Source organism: Nuphar pumila, chromosome 9, assembly GCF_984573655.1.
Source record: "Nuphar pumila chromosome 9, dmNupPumi1.hap1.1, whole genome shotgun sequence".
NCBI lineage: Eukaryota > Viridiplantae > Streptophyta > Magnoliopsida > Nymphaeales > Nymphaeaceae > Nuphar > Nuphar pumila.
In genome coordinates, this window is record NC_143257.1 from 12,428,401 (window position 1) to 12,454,255 (window position 25,855).

At 37.4% G+C, this 25,855-nt stretch overlaps 1 protein-coding gene across 1 annotated transcript in view; it reads left to right on the forward strand.

Moving 5' to 3' along the window:
* Positions 1 to 20,393, forward strand: part of LOC149828426 (laccase-14-like) — a 28,485-nt gene extending 8,092 nt beyond the window's left edge. The window contains exons 3-6 of the mRNA XM_090017050.1: positions 14,476 to 14,720; positions 16,084 to 16,212; positions 17,551 to 18,492; positions 20,233 to 20,393. Coding sequence (XP_089873176.1) covers positions 14,476 to 14,720; positions 16,084 to 16,212; positions 17,551 to 18,492; positions 20,233 to 20,393 — 1,477 coding nt within the window. The remainder of the gene's footprint in view (positions 1 to 14,475; positions 14,721 to 16,083; positions 16,213 to 17,550; positions 18,493 to 20,232) is intronic.
* Positions 20,394 to 25,855: the final 5,462 nt, after the last annotated feature.

Here is a 25,855-nt window from a genome sequence, read left to right on the forward strand (position 1 = left end):
TCAAATCTTCTGCACTTGCTGAGTGTAGTGTTGCAACATCATTGGTAATTTGGTCGATCGCTCATTGATATCATCCCAATAAGTTGGTGATCTATAGGGCCTTCCATACAAGACTTTGTATGGAGCCATCTCAATACTGGTGTGATAGCTGTTGTTGTATACAAATTCAACCAAACTCAAATGCACATCCCAGTCACCCTTTCACTCAAGCATACATGCTCATAGCATGTCTTCTAGAGTTTGAATTGTTCTTTCCGACTGACCATTAGTCTGAGGGTGAAAAGTTGTATTGAACTTCAGCTTTGTACCCAAAGCTTGTTGTAGTTGTCCCCAAAATCGAGTTGTGAATCATGGATCACGGTCCGAAATAAACGAAATTGGTACTCCATATAGTCTCACAATCTCCTTGACGTACAAGCCAAGCTCTCAAGAGGTTGACTGATCCGGATGGGTAAAAAGTGAGCAGACTTAGTGAGTTAGTCGACTATAACCCAAATCGTATCGTGTTTCTTGCGGGTCCTTGGTAGACCTACTACAAAATCCATGGTAATGTCTTTCCATTTCTATTATGAAATCTCAATTATCTGCATTGTCCTACCAGGTTTTTGGTGCTCAATTTTAATCTGCTGGCAAGTCAAGCACCTTGAGACATACACTACTACTTCTCGCTTCATGCCATTTCACCAATATTTTTATTACCGGTCCTTAAACATCTTGGTACCTCCAGAGTAAATGGTGTATTTGGTCATATAAACTTTATCGAGGATTTCTTTCCTCGACTCAGGGTTATCTGGCACCCAAAGTCGTCCTTCCATTCGAATGCTTCTATCATTGCCAATATAAAAGGACATACTCTTATACTGCGCTTTTGCTTTAAGCTTCTCATACTGCGAATCATGTTTCTGTTCTACAATAAAGGGTTTCCAAACAATGAAATCCTTAACAAGCTTTCAACTTCTCACAAGGCTGGACAAAATGTTACTAGACTTGCAGCTAAGCACATCTGCTGTGATATTTGTTTTTCCTAGGTGGTAGGATAAGGTAAATTTATAGTCCTTGATAAATTTTAACCAACACCATTGTCTCATATTTAGCTCTTTCTGAGAGAATAACTATTTAAGGCTCTTATGATCTGTAAAAACTTCGAGCATCTCTCCATACAAATAGTATAGCTAAAGCTTCAGTGCAAACACTATTGCTGCCAATTTCAAGTCATGGGTTAGATAGTTTCGCTCATTAATCTTTAACTGACGAGATGCATAAGCTATAACCGTGTCGTTTTGCACCAAACACACAATCCAATCTTGTACCACAGGCATCTGTATATACCACAAAACCACCTTGACCAGAAGGCAAAACCAACACAGGTGCAGTCATGAGCTTTGTCTTTAGAATTTGGAAACTCTTTTCACATTTGTTTGTCTATTTGAACTTGATTTTCTTGCGCAGGAACTTTGTCATAGTTAAGGCGATTATGAAAAAATCTTTAATGAATCGCTGGTAATATCCTGCTAGTCTAAGAAAACTCCTAATATTGTTGACATTTTTTTGTTGCTTGCAATCTAGTACGACTTCTACTTTAGTAGGGTCTACTGACACTCCATCCTTGGAGATCACGTATCCCAAGAACATGACTTTCTCAAGCCAAAGTTTATACTTGGAGAACTTAGTGAACAACTAATGCTCCCTAAGAACTCTCAATACGATCTGTAAATACTCCTGATGCTGCTTTGAATTCTTAGAGTAAATTAAGACGTCATAGATGAATACGATCACAAACGTATCCACACATGATCAAAATACTTGGTTCATAAGACCCATGAAGGCTACTGGTATATTATTGAGTCTGAAAGACATCACTACAAACTCATAATGTTCGTACCTCATCTGGAAGGCAGTCTTAGGAATATCTTCATCCTTAATGCTGAGTTGATGTTACCCAGATCTTAGGTCGATCTTCGAAAATACCTTAGCCTTCTGCAACTGATCAAATAAATCTTCAATGCATGGTAATAGATACTTGTTTTTATGGTAGCCTGATTGAACATCTTGTAGTCAATACACAATCTCATTGATTCGTCTTTCTTCTTTACGAACAATACCGGTGCACCTCAGGGAGATACACTTGGTCAAATAAACCCTTGATCCCATTAACTCTTGCAATTGTTTATTCAACTCTTTGATCTCAGTTGGTGCCATGCAGTATAGTGCCTTGGAAATTGGTGAGGTTCCAGACAACAACTCGATACTGAACTCCATGTCTCGGTGTGGAGAAAGTTCAGGTAACTCCACCAGAAACACATCTGGAAACCCTCATATAATGTCTAGTTCTTCTATCGACACAGTCTTTAGTTTCACTAGAGTGATACTAACCATAAAGGCAGTGCACCCTTTCTGTATGTACTTTCGTGCTTTCAATGAAGAAATCACTCTACCCTTTGGTCTAGAGAGTTTAAACTCTACTTTAGAAAATTCGGGTAGAGATAAAACAACCTTTCCTTCCTGACAAAAGACTTGAGCATGATAATCGAACAACCAATCCATGCCCAATATAACATCAAAGTTGATCATATCAAGTAGGATAGTATCAGCTGGCAAATTTTGCCCTTCTATCAATACTTTCATGGTCAACACATAAGTTACGCATAAAGAATGGTCACCAGTCAGAGTATGTACTTCCAATGAGTAGTTCAAAGGTTCAACAGACACATGTAATTGTTTTACAAATTCTATAGAAATGAATGAATGAGAGGCACTATAATCAAATAAGGCAAGACTGACTTGTCCAACGTATAGCACAATACCTTGCACCAATTTGCCCTTGGTCAGCTACTCCACGGTAGTGGCATAAATGCATCCTGCCACTACTTTCTGTTCGACTGGCTTCTACTACTGTGGCTGCCATTGAGGCTGCTATTGCGATACTCCGGGACCCTTTTTTCACTCATCATACTTCTTCTTGCAGCACTCCTTGACATAGTGGCCCATTTTGCCACAATAGTCTCGCAAGGACAAGGCTGCCCCGGGTGATCGCATCTACACTTCTAGCAAGATTGTGATGATTTATGTTGTTGAGGCCTCATATATCCTTATGGTCTCTGCTTCTTCACTAGTGGAGTGAACCTCTTTCCACCAGAGTTCATCTGGAAAGACTTTCTTTTGGGCAAGCTCCTGTGGCCATCTGATGGTTGCATGTTCCAGTTAGGTTGGGACTTTTGGGACTCTGTCCAGTCATTGTTCAGGAGAATAGCCACCTTGATGGCCTTATCCAAAGTTTTCGATCCACCCATGTAGACCTTGGTCCTCAAAACTTACTTTAGCCCATGTGTGAATTTCATTGCACGTTTCTCTTTTATGGTGTATACATTAGGGCAGTAGTGCTTTAAGCCCCGAAACTTGGTGATGGAATTTACCAACATCACTCCACCTTATTGTAAGTCAAGGAATTCTTGCATCTTTGTCTTTTCTCGTATTTTGGAAAATAAGCCATATAGAATACTTCCATGAATTGTTCCCATAATACTGGTCCACTTAGAAATTTAACATCAAGGGTCGTAGCCCTCCATCTTTCTGTGTTCTCCTTAAGCCGGTATGTTCCAAAGTCCACCTTGTTGTCTTCAAGACTCGTAATACCCGAAAGATTTTTTCTATCTCCCATATCCAATTTTCCAATGCTTTGGGATCTGACTTTCCTATGAAAGAAGGAGGATTCATGTTCATGAACCTCTTATATGAAACTTTGCCCATCACTACTTGCATTGGTGTGACTAAGGACTCACATTGGAGAAAGGTGAAGAATATGGTCACTAAAAAAAAAATAGCTGGTTGGGATGTCCACTTGCGGCCCTGGAAAGGCTTGTCTTGGTGTAGTATGTTCTAGTGACTATTCTCTCTCATTTATTGCAGGTTCTTAAAATGCTTGCTAGTGTGAAAAAAAGAATAAAAAAGGTGATTAAAAAATTCATTTGGGGAGGGTATGAGGTGAGGAAGACCCCTCACCTTGTTTCATGGGATCTCATTGTCAAGCCCTTCGATCATGGGGGTTTAGGCATTAGGGACTTGAAGAGATTGAACTTGGCTTTTCAAATTAAATGGCTATGGGCCACTGAGGGCTAAGTATAGGCTGCAGGGGTGGCCTTGGAGTTGGAGGACCAACTCCAAATAGAGGTCGGATTTCAGTATTTAAAAAATATGGTGTAATGAGGTACATATTTTGGCAAACAGGTGCATGGTAAAGGTTGGCAATGAGAGAAACACTTTTTTTGGAATGGTTTGACTCTCCTTTATCGGGCAACTAGACATAAAGAAAGCATGGTTGTAGGGTGCTGGTCACCTCAAGGTGGGTGGGACGTGGTTCTACGTGCCAACCCTTCCCCACCAGTTGCCCATGAATAGATCTAGCTCATGGGCCTTCTTGCTCCTATGATGAAAAATGCACCCGACAAGTTGTGGCAGAAAGCATCTAGAGGCCTCAAGCTTACTTTGGCACATACATGTGAGTATATTTCTGCCCCTATGGCGCAATGACTCCCATCTCATGCCTAATGAGTGGTAGTCTCCCGATCAGGGCTTCTTACATAGGATGGTTAGTGCTCTTGGACACGATTTTAATAGATGCAAACTTGAAGAAGAAAGGTTTTAATCTACCTAGTAGATGTTCTTTATGCCTTCCTAGGGAAGAAAACACCACATCTATTTTGGGGGTGTCCTTCGGTTCAATTTTTGGTTAACATTGCATGGGGAATAAGCTCCTACCTTGGGGGCCTAATGTCAACTTGAGATCTCTCACTGTGGCATATGAGATCCAGGGCATGGGTTCAAAATGGGTTTTTCTTTGAAGATGGGTTTTGATTTTATGGAGGTGTGTATGGTTGGAGAAAAATAGCAAAGCATTTAGGGGATCACATGTCTCTCTATAGGGCCTGCTGCAACAAATAAACTACATGTTACTGGAAAGAGTTCAACTTAAGTGGTCAAGTGCTGAATTGTTCTAGATCGGTGACAAGCATATTGGACTGACAGAACTCGGCCCCTAAGAGGACGGTCCTGCAAAATCTGGGCAACACAAGGGATAGAGAGAGAGAGGGTCATCTCTTCGAAGATGGCTACATGGAATGAGAGAGAGAGAGAGAGTCGGGTTGATGGCCGAGGGAAGGAAGTGGTGTTCCTTCCTTGTCCATCAACATGTGGAGAAGTAGGGGAGAAGCACAATCCCTCATGTTAGGACTTCAGAACCAGAATGAAGATTAGCAAAAATACTTAATAAACTTCATTAAAAACATTTAAGCTACGTACACAACTATTTATAGAGTTCAAAAGGGCAAATAGGTAAAAGCTCAAGAGACATCTCAGCCTAGATGGGACTCTAAGCTGGACGACTCCCATAGTCTCATCCCAATTTTTAGGGACTTAGCTCCCGATCCAAATGATATAGACCCAATATCGAGAGAGTTCGATCCAGCTCCTAGGGTCCACAAGATGCAAATGAATCCCGTAATAGACAAACTAGATCCGTTATTCAAACTCAGAATAATGCAAGCCACCCCAGCCAAGTGGAACCCTTTCCAAGTGTTGTCACATCAGTCATGCAACGACCTTAGCAAGCAACCACATCAACAATGTGGGACCCAGCCTTGGGTGCCCCCTCTTAGGAGCATTAAATGCAAGAGGGACCCACATGGGTCACCCCCTCTAGACTCCTTTAAAGAAGCCATGTGGGCCCCACCTTCTAGGCATCCCGCAAGTCCTCTAAGCCCTCTAGAGAACTCGTGCAGTCTCTTAGAGTCCCTCCTTAATGGATCTTGGGAAAGACCAAGGCTCTCTTGGAAATTGGCAAAAGAATTAAGTGAGCCAGGGGAAGTTGCATCTAGGGTAGCCTAGGGTTTTACTAAAAATAGGTACATGGATCTTTCTGAATCCAAATCTAGTTGGTCCAATTGGGACCCACATGTGAGGGGGCGACTTTTCCATTTGTTGAGACAAGGAAAAACATTTAGAAGGGATGTGGATGCCCTTGATAGGGATGTGAAGTTATCAAGGAGTCTAAAATAGGATTTTCTTATAATAGTTTCTTATTTATTTTCTGACTTGAAATTAGGTTATTTTATTTAATATTTTTTGAACTTAAAAGAAAGGTATTATAAACCTCATGGGCCTATATAAGCCCATGTATTTTGTTTGGAAGGAAGAAATAGAATCAAGTTTGCCTCTCACACTCTCTCTCAAGAAATCATTGCCCTCTAGGGATGTTTTTATCTTCATTTCTTCTACCTTTTGGCCCCTAGGCCCTCTTCCTTCCTTCCTTACCACTGCGAGTCCCTATTCCCCTTGACTTGTTTACCTTATCTCAGGGCTCATTTGGTTCATGTAAATTGGTACCAGCCCTTCTAAGGTTTGGAATTGCCTAAGTACTAAGTAGAACCAATTCTACTTAGTGCACTGCATCAGCTCTGTGGTGGACTCGATTCAAATCAACAACATCATGGCTTCTGTACCTTCCTCAGATGCACCAAACCCTTCTCTAACCTTAGGATACCTTCCCAAAACCATGTAAGTCCATGGCACCCATTCTTTGAACCATTTCCAAGCTCCAACTTCACCTAAACCCATTTTACCCAAATCTAGATCTAGCATTTTGTTGCCGTGATTTTAAAAAATTAACCCAATTTTAAAATAATGTTTATCCTAAATTGTGCCTAGTCTAGATCTAAAAAATTAACCCTATATGAACCAATACCCAATCCAGTCCAACCCTAATCCCTGTCTCCTGTTTTCAGACTCATATCTCTCAAACCCAGTGGAGTTAAGACCCATTTTTTTTCACAAGATCTTCCACCATGTGTTGAGAACTATCCCTCAAAATTTGAGATTTTTTTGCCTAGCCATTTGAGAGTTAAGATTTTCTTTCCAGGACCTGTCAGGACTCAACAAAACCTTTCCTATTAAGCCAGTTTGACCCTCTTGACCATAGTTTGAGCCTAAGTCCCCTACTCGAGTCAGACCATATTGTATTGATCCCTTGTATTCTAGATTGTTTGCCTTAAGGGATGGATGGTGGAAGCTTCTTGCTTATGATTCACATGGCTGACCACTGAAAAGCCATGTTAGAAAAGAATGTTGTGGTTCAGTTGAATAAAACAAACTCATTTTGGTGGAACTCAAGCAAGCCGTGTGTGAGGACTTTTGAAAGAGGAGATCCTTATTTCTCGGTAATGCCGAGGTCACCACTGATCTCTCCCCTTAATATCGCTTGTCCCATTTGGGTGATCGTGAAGAGGTCTCCAAGACTCTGCAAGGATCCAAGGCTAAGTCCAGCTGGCCCTAGAAGAAGGTCTTGAGTTCAAATCTCAATAAAAACAACAACTTTTGTGCAACAAGCCTTAGTGGGCCAATCCCCACTTCTTTAGAAAGTCTAGTAGAATTCACACTGGTGTACTTCCTTGAGAGGGGAGTTGCCATTAGTTTGAAGATAAAAAATGGCGCAACAGAAGTCGAAGATCTAGCTCTTGGTGTTTGGACTTGAACCATTCATTGTCTTTTATCTCGGTGGAAGCCAGCAACACATCCACCACCATCAAAGTGAACTCCCTCCTCTAGAAGCTCACCGTTGCAGATGGCTCACATGTTGGAAGGATGTACGGGTGTCGTATGATACTAAAGGCTGAAAGACAATTTTTCTAAATAAGATGAAGGGGTGCTTCAACCTTCATGTTTGAATACTTCCTTTGAAAGCCAACTCGTGGAATCTTATCTAAGAGACTAGGCAATTCTCAAGAGAGAGAGGATGATGCGGTCTCAATTTCTACAGACTTAGCTCATGATCCAAATGATGTATACCCAGTCTTAAGAGAACCTGATCCTGCTCCCAAGGTCTACAAGAAGCAAACGAATCCCCTAATGGCCAATCCAAATCTGTCATTCGAGATTCGAATAATGCAAGCCACCTCAGCCAAGTGTTGCCACATCAGCCACGCAGTCATCTCAACAAGAAGCCATGTGGGACCCCCCTCTTGGGAGCATTAAATGCAAGAGGGACCCACATGGGGTGCTCCCTCTAGAAGCCTCTAAGAAAGCCATGTGGGCCCCACCTTTGCCTTTAAGCCCTTTAGGGAATTCGTGCAACCTCTTGGAGTCTCTCCTTAATGGTCTTGGAAAAAACCAAGGCTCTCTTGGAAATTGGCAAAAGAATTGAGCCAGGAGGATGAATCTAGGGTAGCCTGGGGTTTAACTGAAAATAGCTACATGGATACTTATAGATCTGGATCCTCACATTTCAAGCATGATCCAGTTGGTCCAGCTGGGACCTATATGTCGGGGGTGACTTCTTCATTTGTGGAGCCAAGGAAAAATGCGAATAAGGGATGTAGATGACGTTTAATGAGAATATAATGTTATCAAAGATTCTATAATATGATTTTTTTATAATAGTTTTTTATTTATTTCATGTCTTGAAATTAGGTTATTTTATTCAATATTTTTGGAACTTGTAGAGAAATATTATGAACTTCTTGGGCCTATACAAATCCATATATTTCGTTTGGAATGAAGAAATAGAATCAAGTTTGCCTCTCACTCTCTCTCAAGAAATCACCCCACTTTAAGGACATTGTTTTGTTTTTCTCTCTTCTACCCCTTGGGCATCTTTCCTCCTTCCTTACACATGCGAGTCCCTAACCCCTCGATTCATTCATCCTGTCTCAGGGCTCATCTGATTCGTGTAAGGTGGTATCTGCCCTCCTAAGCTCTGGAATTGCCTAAGTACTAAGTAGAACAAATTCTACTTAGTGGACTGCATCAATTCTGTGGCGAACTCGATTCAAATCATCACCATCGCGGCTCCGACACCTTCTCTGAATGCACTGAATTCTTTCCCAACCATAGAACACCTTCCCAAAATCGTGTAAGTCCCTAGAAGTCATTCCCTAAACCATTTTCAAGCTCCAACCTCACTTTAACCTATTTTACCCAAATCTAGATCCAACGTTCTATTGTTGTGATTTTCATAAATTAACCCAACTTTAAAATAACGTTTCTCCTAAACTGTATCAAGTCCAGACCTAAAAAATTAACCCTAGTTATACCTATATATTCTTAACCTACCCTCCAAAAATCAGATCATAATTCTTTTCCGTGAAGGAGAATTAAATATGACATTGGAACCTGTTTTGCCAAAATCCTAGTCCAGAATCAGACCAGATCCAAACCCATGTCTTGACTTTGCCTAATTTTAGATCCCAAACGATACCGACCCAGAATCCTAAATTTTAACCAAATCATCTTTACCTGTCGCTAGCTTAACCCTATTTTTTATGATTTTTTAAATTTTTATTAATAGAGAAATTACTCACTCTCACATTATAACGCGCCAATTTTTGAAACCAAAAATTTAGATTTTTTTATAAATGTAATAATACAATGGTCTCATCAATGAACACGTTCCAATCGTACCAAGTACTAGACGGCCTGCCTGAGCGCAAACGCGAGCATGTCTAATCCTTCTAGTACAAAGTCCAGTACAAAACCACCATCAACAAATCTGATTAAACCATTATATATAAGAAAATCTAGTATTTCATCATTGGCCTTGCTTTATCCGAATTAAGTTCTAGGGAGTCATCCTGTGTACACATCGGCGTTTAATAGCTCCGTAAAACCAAGTTCGAAATTAAAGCATCCAAATGACAAAAATCCTTAAATTATTATTTTTTTAAGAAACACAGCAGAAACTCTTTTTAAATATTGTTCAAGCCTTGGGCGGGTTACAAACACCACACACACGTATAAAACTAGAATAATTAAATCAAACCATGTATTTAATAAATCAAATACCAGCCTCAAACTTTATTAGAGTTAACTCAAATAAACAAATATCAAAATATTAAGTCCCCTCGAAGTCGTAAAGAACTGTGATCCTCTTGGTGCCACACCAAGCCTACTGTCATCACCCATCGGCCTATTCATTACCTAAAATATTATAAGTAGAGGCATAAGTCCACAACCTCAGCAGGTAATCACCAAAACATATGAACACAAATATTCCAATCACATAAATAGGCATTGGTATATTTTCAGATAACATCTAAGTCATGTAACATCACAATATCAGAATTAAGCATAAATCACAGTTACATAACTAATTATGCTTATATTTATATAATAGGATAAACAAGGTACAATGCATCATGCCAATGACATAACGATTTATGTATAAACTAAAATATTACAATGATTTCATTCTGATTTCTTATGTGCCACTTTTCCTCATGTCCAAAGGTACACTCTCGGGTTCCTAACTTTGATTCATCCAATGAGGGGTATATTATGTCATGTATTTTATTAACCTCATTGAACTGAAAGAACTTGCAACCTTACCTCGAGGTCCCACTAGAGCGGTCTGTAACTGAGAGAACTCCCAGTGGTCCCGTGCAGAATCGATTCCTACTCTGCAAAGATTTTGGACCTACCACCTAGGACACATGGTAGTCCGGGCCCCTACGACCGAAGATAGGGAACCAGAAGACGTTGCCGCTCTCCAAAATAAAACAACGATCACTCCGTCGTGTGTACCCACACTCTCTCTAAAGTGGGCTCAGTTCAAAGGACCTATTTTGAATGGGTCATGAGTGTTATTTAATTATTAGGCTCATAAATTAAATCACATGTGCACACTGCACACACACCCAAGCTCACAAGCCCAATCTTCCCTCTGGAGATTCCATAAGCAAGTCTATTTTGACCCATCCAGATCTCACAATTAACACTATGAGCCCGGCCTCCACGAGGGAATTATATGATTATGTGTATAGATATCTTTTCTGTCTTTGGTGCACCACAAGCACCCATAGGTTCCACTGAACCTTGGCTCACATTAAGCCACACACACATATGCTCATACCACACATCATTATCCCCATGTCATATGCTCACATGTATAAATAAAGGTTGCAACCACATGAAATTCATGATCATGCTTAAACAAGCAACAACATGTATAACAATTCACTTTACATTGATCATGCCTTATGATATTCAATGTTCATGAATATGCATGTCATATGAATGGTTATAAATCAAGGATAACATAGAATACATTTAGTTTTCATGCATATCAGTTCAAATTTTAAGATAAACATCCATAACCATGCTGTATAATGTAAAATACATTTAAGAATTCATACATGTCCTCATGTGTAAATTCGTGTCCCTGTTAACCTATTTTTGTAAAACTCACCGAAAATTCCAGAAACCGAATTATATTTTTCCAATTTTATTGTTAATGTCCTTATGTCTTATGAAAACAGTCCAAGAAACAGAAACTAAAAATTCATTTTATAAAAATCACAAAAATTCTTGGACTAAACCCTATTCAGGAAAAATATAAAACAGATCTTGTCATCCGCAAAAATTTGTCCCGGTTTGCGGAATTTCTCTAAACCTACAAACAAATCTTATTATAAAACCCTTTTTACATGATCTTCTTATACCTGTTTCCTTTCACTCAGTTTTTTCTTAATTTATTTTGATCAATATTTATTGGGTATTTAAAACTAACAAAATCGTGGGTCAAAACAGTCCTGCAGACAGGGCAGAAAACCAATGCACTGTTGCAAAGGATGTTTTGGCCTCAATACTGCTCCAAAGGAAGCGATTCAAGAGTCTAAATTTAAGATCTGGGTATATAAGACTCTAGTATTTTTATTTTTATTTATGAACTTTATTTTCAAGGAGTTATTGATTTTTTTTTAAATAGGTTGGCATAAAAAATGAAGACAGAAAAACCAAGATTCAACATCATGCAAAATCTATACAATCATGACTTTTTGATGCTCTACAATAATTATTTGCTCAGATTCATGCTTATCTTTCTAAATTAAATAACATACATCATTTGAGAATCGTAAAATCATCAAAAAATAACTCGAATAAGACTACATTTATGCAAGATCCATAACAAATCCTAAAAAATCATGGAATGAATTTGTTATATATTAGCATGTTGTTTAATCATAATAAACATGAAATAATCTATTATACATGCTCAAATCATCTTTCTTTATCAAAACAACAAAGCCCTAAAAACGTTTTTGCCAAAACCTTCATTAAAACGATCTTTCCCATACAAGAACATGAATTCAAGTACAGAACAAATTTTTAAATCATATAAAACCTATATTTCATCAATATAAACTAAGATTAACATATTAATCATTCTGAAATAGTAAGATCTAACAAAAACATTAAAGAAATTATCCACAAATCATTTTTTTCTTTACAAGCCCATAAAACGTTCTGTTTCAAAAATTGTTTTTCTTTTTCTATTCTTTAACAACATAGATCCATAAAAACGTATTCTTTAAATTGAAAATAAACCTTAAAGAGGTGCTTCAAGGTCTGATCCTCCATTGGTTCAGATCTGAAAATCTTCCCATGCATATTTCATACGTTTGGAAAAATCGATGTCTACGCGATTGATGTACCTACCTTAATCGAGTTTCTAATCGTATATTGGCCTCCGTCTCTCATCTTAGAACCTTGGTAGAGCTCCAATGGTTGCTGGAAAAGGTCCATGAAAGAAGAAAAAAAAAAGTTGAAAATAAGAATAAGAGAGAACTCTCTTTTTTTTTTTAATAAAAATCTACCAAGGAGGGGGGGGGGGGAGTCCCCCATCTTGGAGTACCATCTCAACCGGTACTCTCTAAGGTTGATCCCTATGAGTCATAATCCAAGGGTATTCAAATTAATTTAGCCATTAATTTAATTATCTATTATTTTAACCTTAATTAATTACTAATTAATTTTAATCGATTATGGCTCTACTAAGGAGGGGCGTCGCACCCTCTCTACAACCTTCTATGGTTCTAGAAAAATCTCTAAAGTCTGGAGTGGATCTCACTTGGGTCCAAATCCAAAAGTGATCTAGATCCAAAAACCTGATTAAGATCCAAAACCAGATCCAGATCCAAAAACCTAGTTTGGTTGAATCTAAGAACCAAACAAAAAATGTCAAAACCCAAAACTCAATTAAAAATTAATAACCAAACACCAAATCCAAAACAATGTTGGATCCAAACTCAAGTTTGGATCCAAACCTAACTCAATCCAAGATCCATAATACAAATGTATACAAAAATCATTTATTCTCTTGTTTAATCTACATATTTTAAATTTTATACTTATTCTTATAATATTCTTCATAACTTAAGCCTTAATTTCATAATAACTCGAAATCAAGAAAATAAAGGATTTCAAGAAAACCAAGAAATTGTATTTTTTTAAACCAACCAAAATCCCAAATCCAAAATCACTTAATTGGATCTCCTACGAGATGTACGGCTCATGAATCTAACTAGAGTTCTAGTTGAACTTAAACTCTTAAATTTTGCCTGAATTTAACTTGATTTTAACCTGAATTTTAAAAGTTAAACTACATCAAAATTGCATGTGTTACACTCAGTCCAATTCTTAGTTAAACCCAGTACTTCCCGGAATTTTATCTCTACAACCACAAATCCCTTAAACCTAAACTTTTAACCCAATCTTTTCTGACATGTCCTTAGACACTTCATAATTTTTTAGCATTTATTGTATTGTATTTTAGAAAAACCCATTTGTTTTTTTAAACTTTGATAGAACCGTACCCGAACCTGTTACACAATCTTGACCTTGACTTTGCCGAACCAAACAGCCCACCTAAACCCTATAATCTGAACCTAAGCCCACTGGAACGCATCCCCTAGCTAGACGTCTCCCACAATCCCAGCCTAGATGTGACTCTAGGTTGGGCGTCTCCTCTAGATTTGCTCTTTCTTTTGATCGGATCAGGGTCCGTAATATGGACGACCCCCTAGCACGTAGTTCTGCGATAATGTATGAAGTTCATGCATAGGTGGTTTACCTGCAGTAATGTAGGCAGCGAAATTAAGGCCCAAAAGATTGATCTGCTACTGTGTCTATTGTGCCTGACTCTGCTTTTTCTGGAGCAAACGACTCTCAGGTGACCAGGTGAAGAAGCTGTAGTTAAAAATTTTTCTGCATGTTTTTTTTTTATTCAGAAAAATTCCATCCTATACAAATTCGGTGCTGCAAGAAAAAACTTAGGTGCATAAAAACAGAGGATTGCTGCAGAGGTCCGTAGCTGCTACAGAAAAACAGAGAACCAAAATACAGAATGTAAAAAATAGGTGCAGAGGTCTGTAGCTGCATGTTGGTTGTCTGTTTTTCTGTAGCAGCAAGTGATACCACATCACTTGTTGCAGCTCTGTAATACTTATTTTTCTACATGTTAATGATATCTTCTTGAAAAAAGACAAAAAACCTGCCTGATTGATGATGCCCAAGCGGAACTGGAAAAACCCCTCCAAACATTATGTGTGTGTGTGTGTGTGCGAGCATGTATACGTGTGTGTGTGTGTGTGATTCAGTGTCGATGTGAAGATAACTGATGTGGTAGGTTGTTGAAACTTTTGAAAACCACAGGCATGGATTGAAGCAACCAAGGAATCCATGGTCGGACGGCACAGAGTACATTACCATGTGTGGTGTTCCACCAGGACAGAACTTCACCAACACTCTGCTCTTCACCACCGAGGAGGGAACCATTTGGTATCATGCTCACAGTGATTGGACACGAGCCACCGTTCATGGAGCCATAGTTGTCTACCCAAAGATTGGAACCACCTATCCATTCCCAAAGCCGGACAAGGAATACGTTGTTGTTATAGGTATCTCTCTCTCTCTCAAAAGCCGTTGTGATCCCGTTCACTCTCTAGATTAACTAGGGGTGGCAAAACCTGACACGACCCGCCAACTCGCCTCTTAGGCGGGTTCGGGTTGGGCTTAAGCCAACCCGTTTAATAAACAGGTCGACCTGCCTAACCCGTTTATTAAACAGGTCGGGTTCGGGTTGGGGGTATGCCAACCCGCCAACCCGGCTGACCCGTTTAATAAACGGAACCCGGCTGACCCGTTTAATAAACGGGTTAGGCGGGCGGGTCAACCCGCCAACCCGACCTGCCAACTCGCCCACCAACCCGACCTGCCAACTCGCCCACCAACCCAACCCGCCAACCCGCCCGCTACCCACCAACCCATTTTCCCGACCCAACCCATTTATTAAACGGGTTGGCGGGTCATGTTGGGTTACCCGTTTATTAAACGGGTCGGGTTCAGGTTGAGGTATGCTGACACGCCAACCCGCCAACCCGCAACCCGACCCTATTGCCACCCCTAAGATTAACCGCATCACACGCCATAAAATGGGCATCTATTATTTGCTTGGAATACCTTTCATTTGATCGGCTGTGGGATGTAGTTCATCTTGGCGATGAATGACATCCAAGTTTCCTTGAACCTTGGAAATGATCCTCTCCAAAAGGACTACATTGTTTGCCACGAGACTGTAAACTTTGCACTGCTCAAGCAATTGATGACAGTGGTTATGGATCTTCTACTAAGGAAGAGATGTATGAAGAAGTCAAGGACGTGCTAGAGAAGAATGTTCAGGATGCTTCCAAATATTATTGGCTGCATTAGGCCAATCAATTATAACATTAGATAGTGCTTGACAATATAAAAATTACTTGGATCATATTGAAAAGTGTGAGGTCGTCTCATAGTAGGAGAATTATGATCAAGTGATTCATGACAGGAGGGCACTTACTGATGACAGATCAATGTAAAGGTAAGGGTCAGGCAGTCATGGCATTTGAATGAGCTTTATTATTATTATTATTATTATTATTATTATTATTATTATTATTTTCGTGAACCTACCTTATAGATGTGATGTGCAAGGTTTAGTTAGTGGGAATCAGACACATGCAGCATTTTACAAATATTCAAAAAATCAATAACCCACAAGTGTAGTATTTTCTTGGCTCATAAAACCGTGAAAAACATGTTAAAAAAGCTGATTCTAGCATTTGGAACATGCTGCACACATCTGTGATTGAGTCAAAATGGCCTGTGCTATCATTTCCAGCTCAGGTAGCCATGACCAAACGATGTTACACGGAAATATGAAATTCTGTAGTCTTTACGTAGATAATGATCGACTTACTGAAGTCATGTTTGCCTTATTCTTAGGCGAATGGTGGAAAAGTGATGTGATGGAAGTATATTTACAAGCCTTAATTGCTGGCACGGATTTCAACATATCTGACGCTTACACCATAAATGGCCAACCGGGTGATCTCTATGCATGCTCAAAATCGGGTAAGAACTTTGTGGCCAATGCAATTTTATTGAATGGTTGGAAGAAGTTTGGATACAAAGATCGCAAAAATGCCTGCTTATGTGATACAGCCCAATCACATGACAGCATTCCATGAGCCCCACAGCATCAGAATGCAGGCCCCACTTACAATGCAGTCATGCGATTGGGTCGTATCACATAAGCTGCTGGTGTTTATGCGATCTCTGGATCCCAACTGGGTTGGAAGGGCCTTTCGGTCGCAAACATATTACAAAGCTTCTCTTCTTTTTGTAATGTACAAGTTTTCATATTTAAAGAAATCAAATAATGTAACATTTGGATGTACATGCAACGGGCATTTTGTTTTATTTCAAAGCTTTACTCTTGATAAAAAGAAGTTCCTTACCTTGAAAACAAATTCTTTCTTCTCATCTATTTACTAGGAATCGTACTGAAAAAAATTTAAAACAGCAATTTATTGCCTTCATTTTTCTTGTGAGTTTTTGAAAATTTGTATTTATCTTGCTTGTTTTGGGAGAAAATATCTGCTAAAAATAAACAAATTAAAATTTAGAAGGTATGGAGCAAAATAGAAATTTTTGAAAATTGACACCCGTTCAAGGTGAAGTTCAAAATACAAACCTCTAAATAAAATTATTTAGAGATTTTAATTTCCAAGTGGATTTTAGGAAATTTTGTATTGTCAACAGTCAACACATTCGAAGCTTTTAGTTTCCAAGATGGATTTATGAAGCTATTTTCTATTCTTAACCCATTCCAAAGTACATTTGCTACTTTTATTACTAGTGTGTGTGTGTGTGTGAGAGAGAGAGAGAGAGAGAGAGAGAGAGAGAGAGAGAGAGAGAGAGAGAGTTAATGAATTAAATGATAATGGTTTACGAGATTTTATTCAACCAAAATGATATTATGTAATGCATTTTAAATCAATTTACAGAAGTTAACAAAGTCCACTTTTTTGAAGAATCTCACGATTAGTAGTAAATATCATCAGAAAAACATGATATTTACTATTTAATGAAGATATTGTTATATTTTGAAAATATTGAGCTATTTTGCAGTTTAAAATGGTAACCTATCATATCCTGTTCTTTTTATGATATTTTCAAAATATCGCCAATATTGTCACTATGCTAGGAATAAAATTAAGTTGTCTACTATTAATTATGTTTTAAGAGATCCGTAATTATTTGTTTCAACAATAGTTTAAGACATGACAAATGTTCAACTATTTCTCTAAGAATGAGAACAACCTCCATCTCTATGCTTGTCATAATAGTATAGAGATTGATATATATTGTACACTAATAGTGCTTCATCTGTGTTTCCATTTTTTGCAGGAACAACACGGTTTGTAGTAGAATATGGCAAAACATACCTTCTTCACCTTGTTAATGCTGGAATGAGTCTTGCGCAGTTTTTGGGCATAGCAAATCACACGCTTACTGTTGTTGGCAGAGATGGATCCTACCTTAAGCCATTTGATAGAGAATTTGTCATGATAGACATAGGACAAACGATGGATGTCCTTATAAAAGCAAACCAACCACAAAGTCTTTATTACATGGCTGCCAGTCCTTATACTACTGCTCCAAAAAAAAATAACTATGACGGCACTAGAACAACGGCCATAATTGAATATAAAGGCTGCAATTTTTCTCTAGCTTCCCCATCATTTCCATATCTTCCACGTTATAATGATACAATTGCGTCATATGAATTTGACATTTGTCTAAGAAGTCTAGCATCCAAAGATCACCCCATTGATGTTCCAATGGCAATTGACACTAGGCTAGTTTTCACAACATCGCTGAATAACCTTACATGCAACACCACTGCATGCGCATTGACTTATAGGCTTTCTGCTAGTTTGAACAATATATCTTTTGTTAATCCATCAATTGACATACTTGAAGCCTATTACGGAAGCCTAAAAGATGTTTACACAACTGATTTTCCGAACATCCCGCCGTTTATGTTCAATTTCACAGCTGACAGTTTTCCAACTGATCTCGAAATTCCTACATTTGGTACAAGAGTGAAGGTGCTGAAGTATAATGAGACAGTTGAGCTTGTGTTGCAATCAACCAACTTGATGTTAGGAGATTATCATCCTATTCATTTACATGGGTATCGTTTCTATGTGGTTGGACAAGGGCTTGGGAATTTTGATCCTGAAAATGATCCATTGAACTACAACTTGGTCGATCCTCCAAAGGAAAACACAGTTACAGTTCCATTCAGTGGATGGGCAGTTGTGAGGTTTAAAGCAGATAACCCAGGTAATTTTCTAGCTTTTCTCTTTGCATTTTGCTAGGTTGTTAAACGAACTTATTCCTTAACATAATATTGTGCAAAATCAAACCCTCCAGATACTATGGTTATGTGCGATATATATATATATATATTTATTGATATTGTATTTACTATTTTCATGTGTTAAAGTTGACTCCAACATAATGTTTTATACCATTTCTAAATCACCTTTATTTTCATGGATTATGAACCATTGCTTTTAAACGTCTAAGAAAATTATTCTTTTGGTGTACTAGACACGATAACAGTTCAACATGGGAATAAGCCATGCTAAATACATCTATATGGTTACATCTAACATTTGGTAGCTAGATCCATACAAGCAAGAGTGCAAACAAGAGTGTGTACCACCATCTCTCTCTTGCTGGCTCTATATATTACTGTCTATGGTAAGCCCTTAAAAGACCTGCTTGTATATTACATCACATGATTCAAAACTCATTTCCTACACAGATGTGATCTACACGGTTTGTTTAGTGGGAAATGTGTTCTGAATCATGTGATATCTGACATGTAAGGATGTTTTTTAAGGGCTTCAAAAATCAATGCCTCACAATGAAAAATTTTATGACTCAAAAGACCTTGTTAGATTGGAAAAACACAGTCCAAAGTGTGATCTTTAGTAAAATATATGCTAAACACACACACACATATATCACACACACATATATCACACACACACACACACACACACACACACACACACACACACATATATATATATATATTGTCAAATTGAGTCGATACAACTTTTGCATATGATTTCCAGCTCAACAGCTTTGTACCTTCATTGGTACCAAATATATATATATATGGGGTAAATATACGGTGCTTCCCTACCATGGTACCATATGGTGGTATGTACACAGTCATGTTTGCGTGGATCTTGCCAGCAAATGCTAGATCTAAAAATAGAGATGTGTTTCACATTGTTCATATTTACTATGTTAGAAGTTTCATCATGTTTAATACACCACAAGATTTTATTCTTGAGAGGGATCAACAGCTCATAATTCATGAAAATAAGGGCGATTTAAATGGTAAATCATTTTTAAAACATAAAATAGGAAACAAAACATACTTAACATGTTACAAAGGTTAGATTTTGCTTTTGGAGCTGAAATCTATGTAAATCAAGTGTGTTCTTTACTAGATTGTGTGTGTGTTGTCTATTTATTATACTCATACATATAAGGACATTCTGTAATATGGGGAGGGTCAGATTCTCAGCCAATCTCCTCCAATTTTTGCTAGTTCTCTACTAAAAATATGTCAGCATCGCTGCACAAGTGTTTGGATATGTGTCATTTACCTGGATGTACAATACAACACAAGATGATAGAATTCCAACTTTAACCACCATTATTTCTATTGTTATAACACAATAGAATTAAGGGTTGGCGTAGTGGTGTGGTGTGGGGGCTTGGCCACTAGACGGGTGGTCAAGGTTTGATTTTCATGGGTGTCTCCTCTCTGCACAAGCCGACAGCCAGCATAGGCCCTTGGGGCAGGGATCATAGCCTCGGAGTTTTATGCCGCCAAAACAATGACAGTAGGTATGGCAGGCTGAGCCAGTGCGACCAGTTCTTTGTACCGGATCTTCGAGTTATAAATCCAAAAAAAAAATCTGTTATTATAACTTTAGTTTTTATTTTTTTAGTTGCTAATGGTCTGTGTGGGCAGCTCACCAATATTCTTGTCCACAGGTGTGTGGCTACTTCACTGCCACTTGGAACGCCATTTTTCTTGGGGAATGACAACAGTTCTTATAGTAACAGATGGTCCAACAGCTGACACGAGCACGTTACCTCCACCATCAGGCATGCCCACATGTTCAAATCCAGAGCTTATTCAACAGGTCCAGTAACATGTTTCATTTGATCCTAGAAGGCAATAAAGTAGTATGAAAATAAATGCTTTTGTGGGAAAATACTGTTGTTTTAGTAAACTCAAATGTTTGATGTGAAGGAGTTTTGAGAAATTTCTACATAATAATAAGAAAGAGGGCTCTAATCCTAAAGAAGATAGAGTAACATAGTATTAATTGTTAAAAGTTATTATTCAGTGGCATGCAAGATCTCCTACAAGAGTCTCTAAATTCCCAAAGAAACACTTAAATATGATATGACATAGTCCAAAGATGAGAATCGTGGACACCCAAAAGATAAAATTCTGGAGCTGGTCCACTCTCTTGGCTTTCTTTGGAAATTCTTTAAAAATTAATTCCTCCATTTTGAAAGGTGATGGGATCTCATACATTTGAGCTAGGCCATTCTTTCTTCACTGACAAGGGATAACTCTAGAAAGACTTGGGTTCAAATCGGATCTGGCCACTCTTTGTGTTATTCATACCTCAAACATTGAGTGAATATATGGCGGTGTGAAGTATTCCACCATTGCTCAAAAATGGGAAGAAACTAAAAGAGTGCAAAAAATAGGAAATCTAGGGTTAGAAAGTTATAAACAAGAGCTTAAACAGATCTAGGAAGATGCTATGAAATTACAAAGGGAATCTAATTGCTATGAGGCCTAAAGTGAGAACATAGAAGATCTTAGACATGAAAACGTCAAAAGCCTAGAAAATCTAGAACATCATATTTTAAAACTAAAGAAAGTTTGGGATGCCTAGAGAGGATACCCCAAATCCTACACAAAAAGTTAGTAGAGTTGATAAAAATCTACTTAGGGATGAGCAGCCAAAATGGGCACTAAGGGGATCCCTAAAGCTAAAGTGTAATTAGTGCTGAACAATTAACTCAAAGAAAAACTTAAAAGAAAAAAAAAAACTCGAAGTTGCAAAATGGTCAGGTGCTGTGCATCGCCAAAGCGAATGCAGAGAACACGAAAAGAGCCCGGTCTTGTTCAGGACATCACCCATGCGAGATCCTGGAGCGAACTACTCATTTGCTGTGTTGCCCCAACCCAAGGGCATTTGGTGAGGAGGTCGGGTGGAAGCCACTTCGAGGAGGTGACTGGACTGGAGTGCTTTCTTTCATCAAATGATGCATGTGGGCTCCGCCCCTCTCTTAGCACAAAAGCTACAGAGATTAAAGCTTTACCGCTCGTTCGCTTTGCTCACAAACTCTATCAGTCGCTTTGCTCCCTCAATTGTTACCTTTTTTTATCGGTTTTCGCTCCCTTACTCTTGTAGTTACAAAAAGATAGAAAGTCCGATTGTCAGACTTGGGAAATACAAGTAGCACAATAAAACCTCAAGAAAGTTCCAAAATAAACTTGGAAAATCTAGGGTCTATGAAGCTCAAGCTTTGAGATAACTAAGAAAATGCCAAGGCGCCCATTAGGAAAAAACTAACTTAGAAAATCCATTAGTTACGAGAAGAACACATGAAGCCACCTCACTGATGATCTAATTATCAAAAGCTGCGCACTGTTTGAGTTATTACACACAGCCGACTACTTTATGTCAACCATAGTGACAAGCGTTTTTATCGCAAATTCTCGTTTCTCAAAAACTCATGAGAAATTGAAAAAAAAACATAAATCTCGCATTTTTTTTGGCAAAATCTCAGCAATAAAAAAATAAATTTAAAAATATAAAAATTGTTTTTTATAAGAAAATATTAATAAAAATTATTTAAAAATAAAAATACATGATTTTTTCATGATAAATAGCCATTTAAATCGTGGTATTTATGTTTTTTTCATAAATCTCACGATATTTTGAAAATCTTGCCAGAAATTGCTGTTTTAAACTTTCAAGTAATTTCTCGTGATATTATCGCGAGATTTTCATAAATCTCAGGATATTTGTCACTATGATGTCAACGCATTCCAAGGATCTTGTTGAGCTGCAAAATGACATTTCTTATGAATGACAGCTGACATGACTTCTTTCTATACAACTATACCACTGGATTTTGAACCTGCAACGTCCCAACACAAGGTGACGTGCAGTAGCTGCTCTTACCAGACAAGCTGAGCCCCCGTTCCGTTGGTGGCTATGAGAAACAATCACTCAGATTGACTCAAACGAAAGGTAAATGACCAAGAGCGCCAATGATAAAAGCATTGTGCCTAAATGCCTAAATGCCTAAATGTAATCTACGAAATGTTAGGTAGCTGTTCGTAAATAGCGGATTGATTGGGAAGATGTTCATGAATTATTCTTTACAGAATATACTCTAGATTGACAATCGATTACTCGAGATCAATCAAAAGCTTGTTATTGTATAGGATAATTTGAAATGATTATCATGTTTAGCCAGCATTATATGCACCCAATAGTACAATAATATTGCATTATTTTGTAATATTTTAATATATCATCATTTGTTTATTTTTTCACAACTTTGAATATTTAAATTGGCAGACTGAAATATATATATATATATATATATATATATATATATATATATATATATATATATATATATATATATATATAGAGAGAGAGAGAGAGAGAGAGAGAGAGAGAGAGAGAGAGAGAGTAACGGGTCCGTGCTAAACCCATTTGATGCTACACCGCATGCTAAATGGGTTTTTTCAGCTCCTCCGGTGCTTTTTATGCAGTTCCGACCCTATAAATGTGTTGGGCATGGTCGATTTACTAAGAATCCACACCTGAATCATGTGTTTTGGATGAAAAAAAATGATGTTTGGAGACTCAAAAATTTACAAAGATTTTGGACCGTTGATTTTTTTAAACTTTATAAAAACTCACCCATGTGTTGGATCCCTATAAAATCAAGTACATAGATCACATATATACGATCAAAATTTGAAAATAAAATAAAAAATCTCGAAAAAACTATTTAGAACACGACTTAGCACCAAATGGGTTTAGCACCAACCCATTACTCTCTCTCTCTCTCTCTCTCTCTATATATATATATATATATATATATATATATATATATATATATATATATATATATATATATATATACCAATCTCTTTAAAGGATGCTGAAATCTAGATGACCGAAGCCCTTGTTTGTAGCCAATTGCATGTTACTTTTTTTTTAAGTTAAAAAAAAATTAATGACATTATTTTGTTTTATTAATCAACTCCATGCAATAAACTGTTTGAATTTAATTTGGGCAATAAAGACTAAAGCATTTCCTTCATTAAGCCATCCAAAAATTTCTTTCCAATTAAATTTTCCAACTAAGTGTTTTCTTCAAAATAAGTTGTTCAAATTTTTATTTCCATTTTTAGTTAGCCAATTAAGCTTTTCTTTCATTAGCCATTCAAAAATTTCTTTTAAATTAAATCCAAATTTTAATGGATTTAACTATATGTTAGCTGTTCATTTTTCAAAAATTTAAAGTAGTTGTGACCAGAGTTACTGGAAGCTTCTTAGATAGGTGGAAAGCTCTTTTCCTGGAAACTCGCTTCGGAAGCGTGATACTCCTCGCTTCTGAAACTTGATGAGAACCTCGATTCTCTCATGCTTCTCTTATGTTTTTCACATGCTTCATTTATTCTTCTTGTACATTCTCTTACTAACTTTTCTTGTTTTTTATGTGTTTACTCTTCTCGCTCAATTCCATGTGCTTTCTCTAAATTGGTAGTCATTTTTAGATTTTGTCAAAAATGTAATTTTTATATTAAAAAAATATAAAATTTAGTATTGGTCACTTTTATTTTAGTTTTTATTTGTGTTTCATTTCGATTCCCATTCAATTCTTATATTTCTTTTTTTATTCTATGCTTCTCGCTTCCAATACATTCTAAAATGCATCACTTCTCGCTTTTACTTCCTATCATTTTTCGCTTCCACTTCCTAGTCTGGCAACCTTGGTTATTACACTTCCCTTTTAAGGAGTCTCTCTCTCATAGAACGGTACGGTTCTCTTTATGAGGGGACACTCCTCTCTCTCACACACCTAAAAGATGCCTACCAAACATCCCATTTCTTGTTGCCTAACCTATTCCACAAGGAATGTAGCTGAAGAAGAAAACTTTAATTTTTTTTACATTTATCTTTTTCTCCCTTATTATTTGTAATATACCGTAATTTTGGTTTATATAACTTGTTTTAGTTGTTGGTTCCAGGTTTGGAGTTGAGGTTTATGTTGGATTACATCTAAGTTTTTCAATGTTTATTTGTTCTCAATTTGGTATGAGTACTGCAAACCATTGTTTTTGGTGGAAGAAGATGAAGAGGGATAGATTCTAAAGCCCATATGCTACATTTCTTTTCATTTTTTTTGCTGTGCATTGCATGGGTTTTGTATATATATATATATATATATATATATATATATATATATATATATATATAGAGAGAGAGAGAGAGAGAGAGAGAGAGAGAGAGAGAGAGAGAGAGAGAGACTAGAATATGAGAATGTAGATGCGTTCAACATGGTGAATGTGCTATGAATCACCTGTTGGATCATGTATTTTTTATGAAAAAATATAATTTTTTTATGCTTGAATATTTGTAAAGATTATGAGCCATTAATTTTAAAATTATTAAAAAAATCTTGTTTATGCATCATAATCCGATGATTCAAGCACTGATCCTTAGAAAACCAAGCATGTAGATCACATTGGTATGTTTAAATTTAACAGAAAACAACAAAAAAATCATGAAAAACACCATCGACATGGCAGTTCTCATATTTTCAATTCTCATATTCTAGTTCTAGTGACTGTATTTATAGTGGGGTGTAGGTTCCTACCAAAGTTAAGAACCGACCGTGAGCAAATAATGTTTTTTCGGTGTTTTTTGCTCATTTGACACCACATATGTATTTGGCATCAATGATTTGTTAGAAAATGACACTTGGATCGTGGTTCACATGATAGTTCTCATATTGTAAGTGAATATATATATATATAGATATATATATATATATATATATATATATAGAGAGAGAGAGAGAGAGAGTAATGAGTCCGTGCTAAACCCATTTGGTGCTAAACCGCATGCTAAATGAATTTTTCAGCTTCTCTGGTGCTTTTTATCTGGTTCCGGCCCTATAAATGTGTTGAGCATGGATGATTTACTAAGAATCCACACCTAGATTATGTGTTTTCGATGAAAAAAACTGATGTTTGGAGCCTCGAAAAATTACAAAGATTTTGGATCATTGATTTTCTGAACTTTATAAAAACCCACCCATGTGTTGGAATCAAATGCTTCAGGAGCTGATCCCTATAAAATCAAGTACATAGATCACATCTTTACGGTCAGAATTTTAAAATAAAATGAAAAAAGCCATTACTATATATATACAAAAAGTGGGAGCTGCTTGACACAAATGGACGTGTGCTGACCGTCTATTGCGTTCGCGTGATGGACACTCAGCATGTATGCCCTTTGTAAAAGGCCCTTTAGGAGCACTTCTAAAGGTCAAAAAT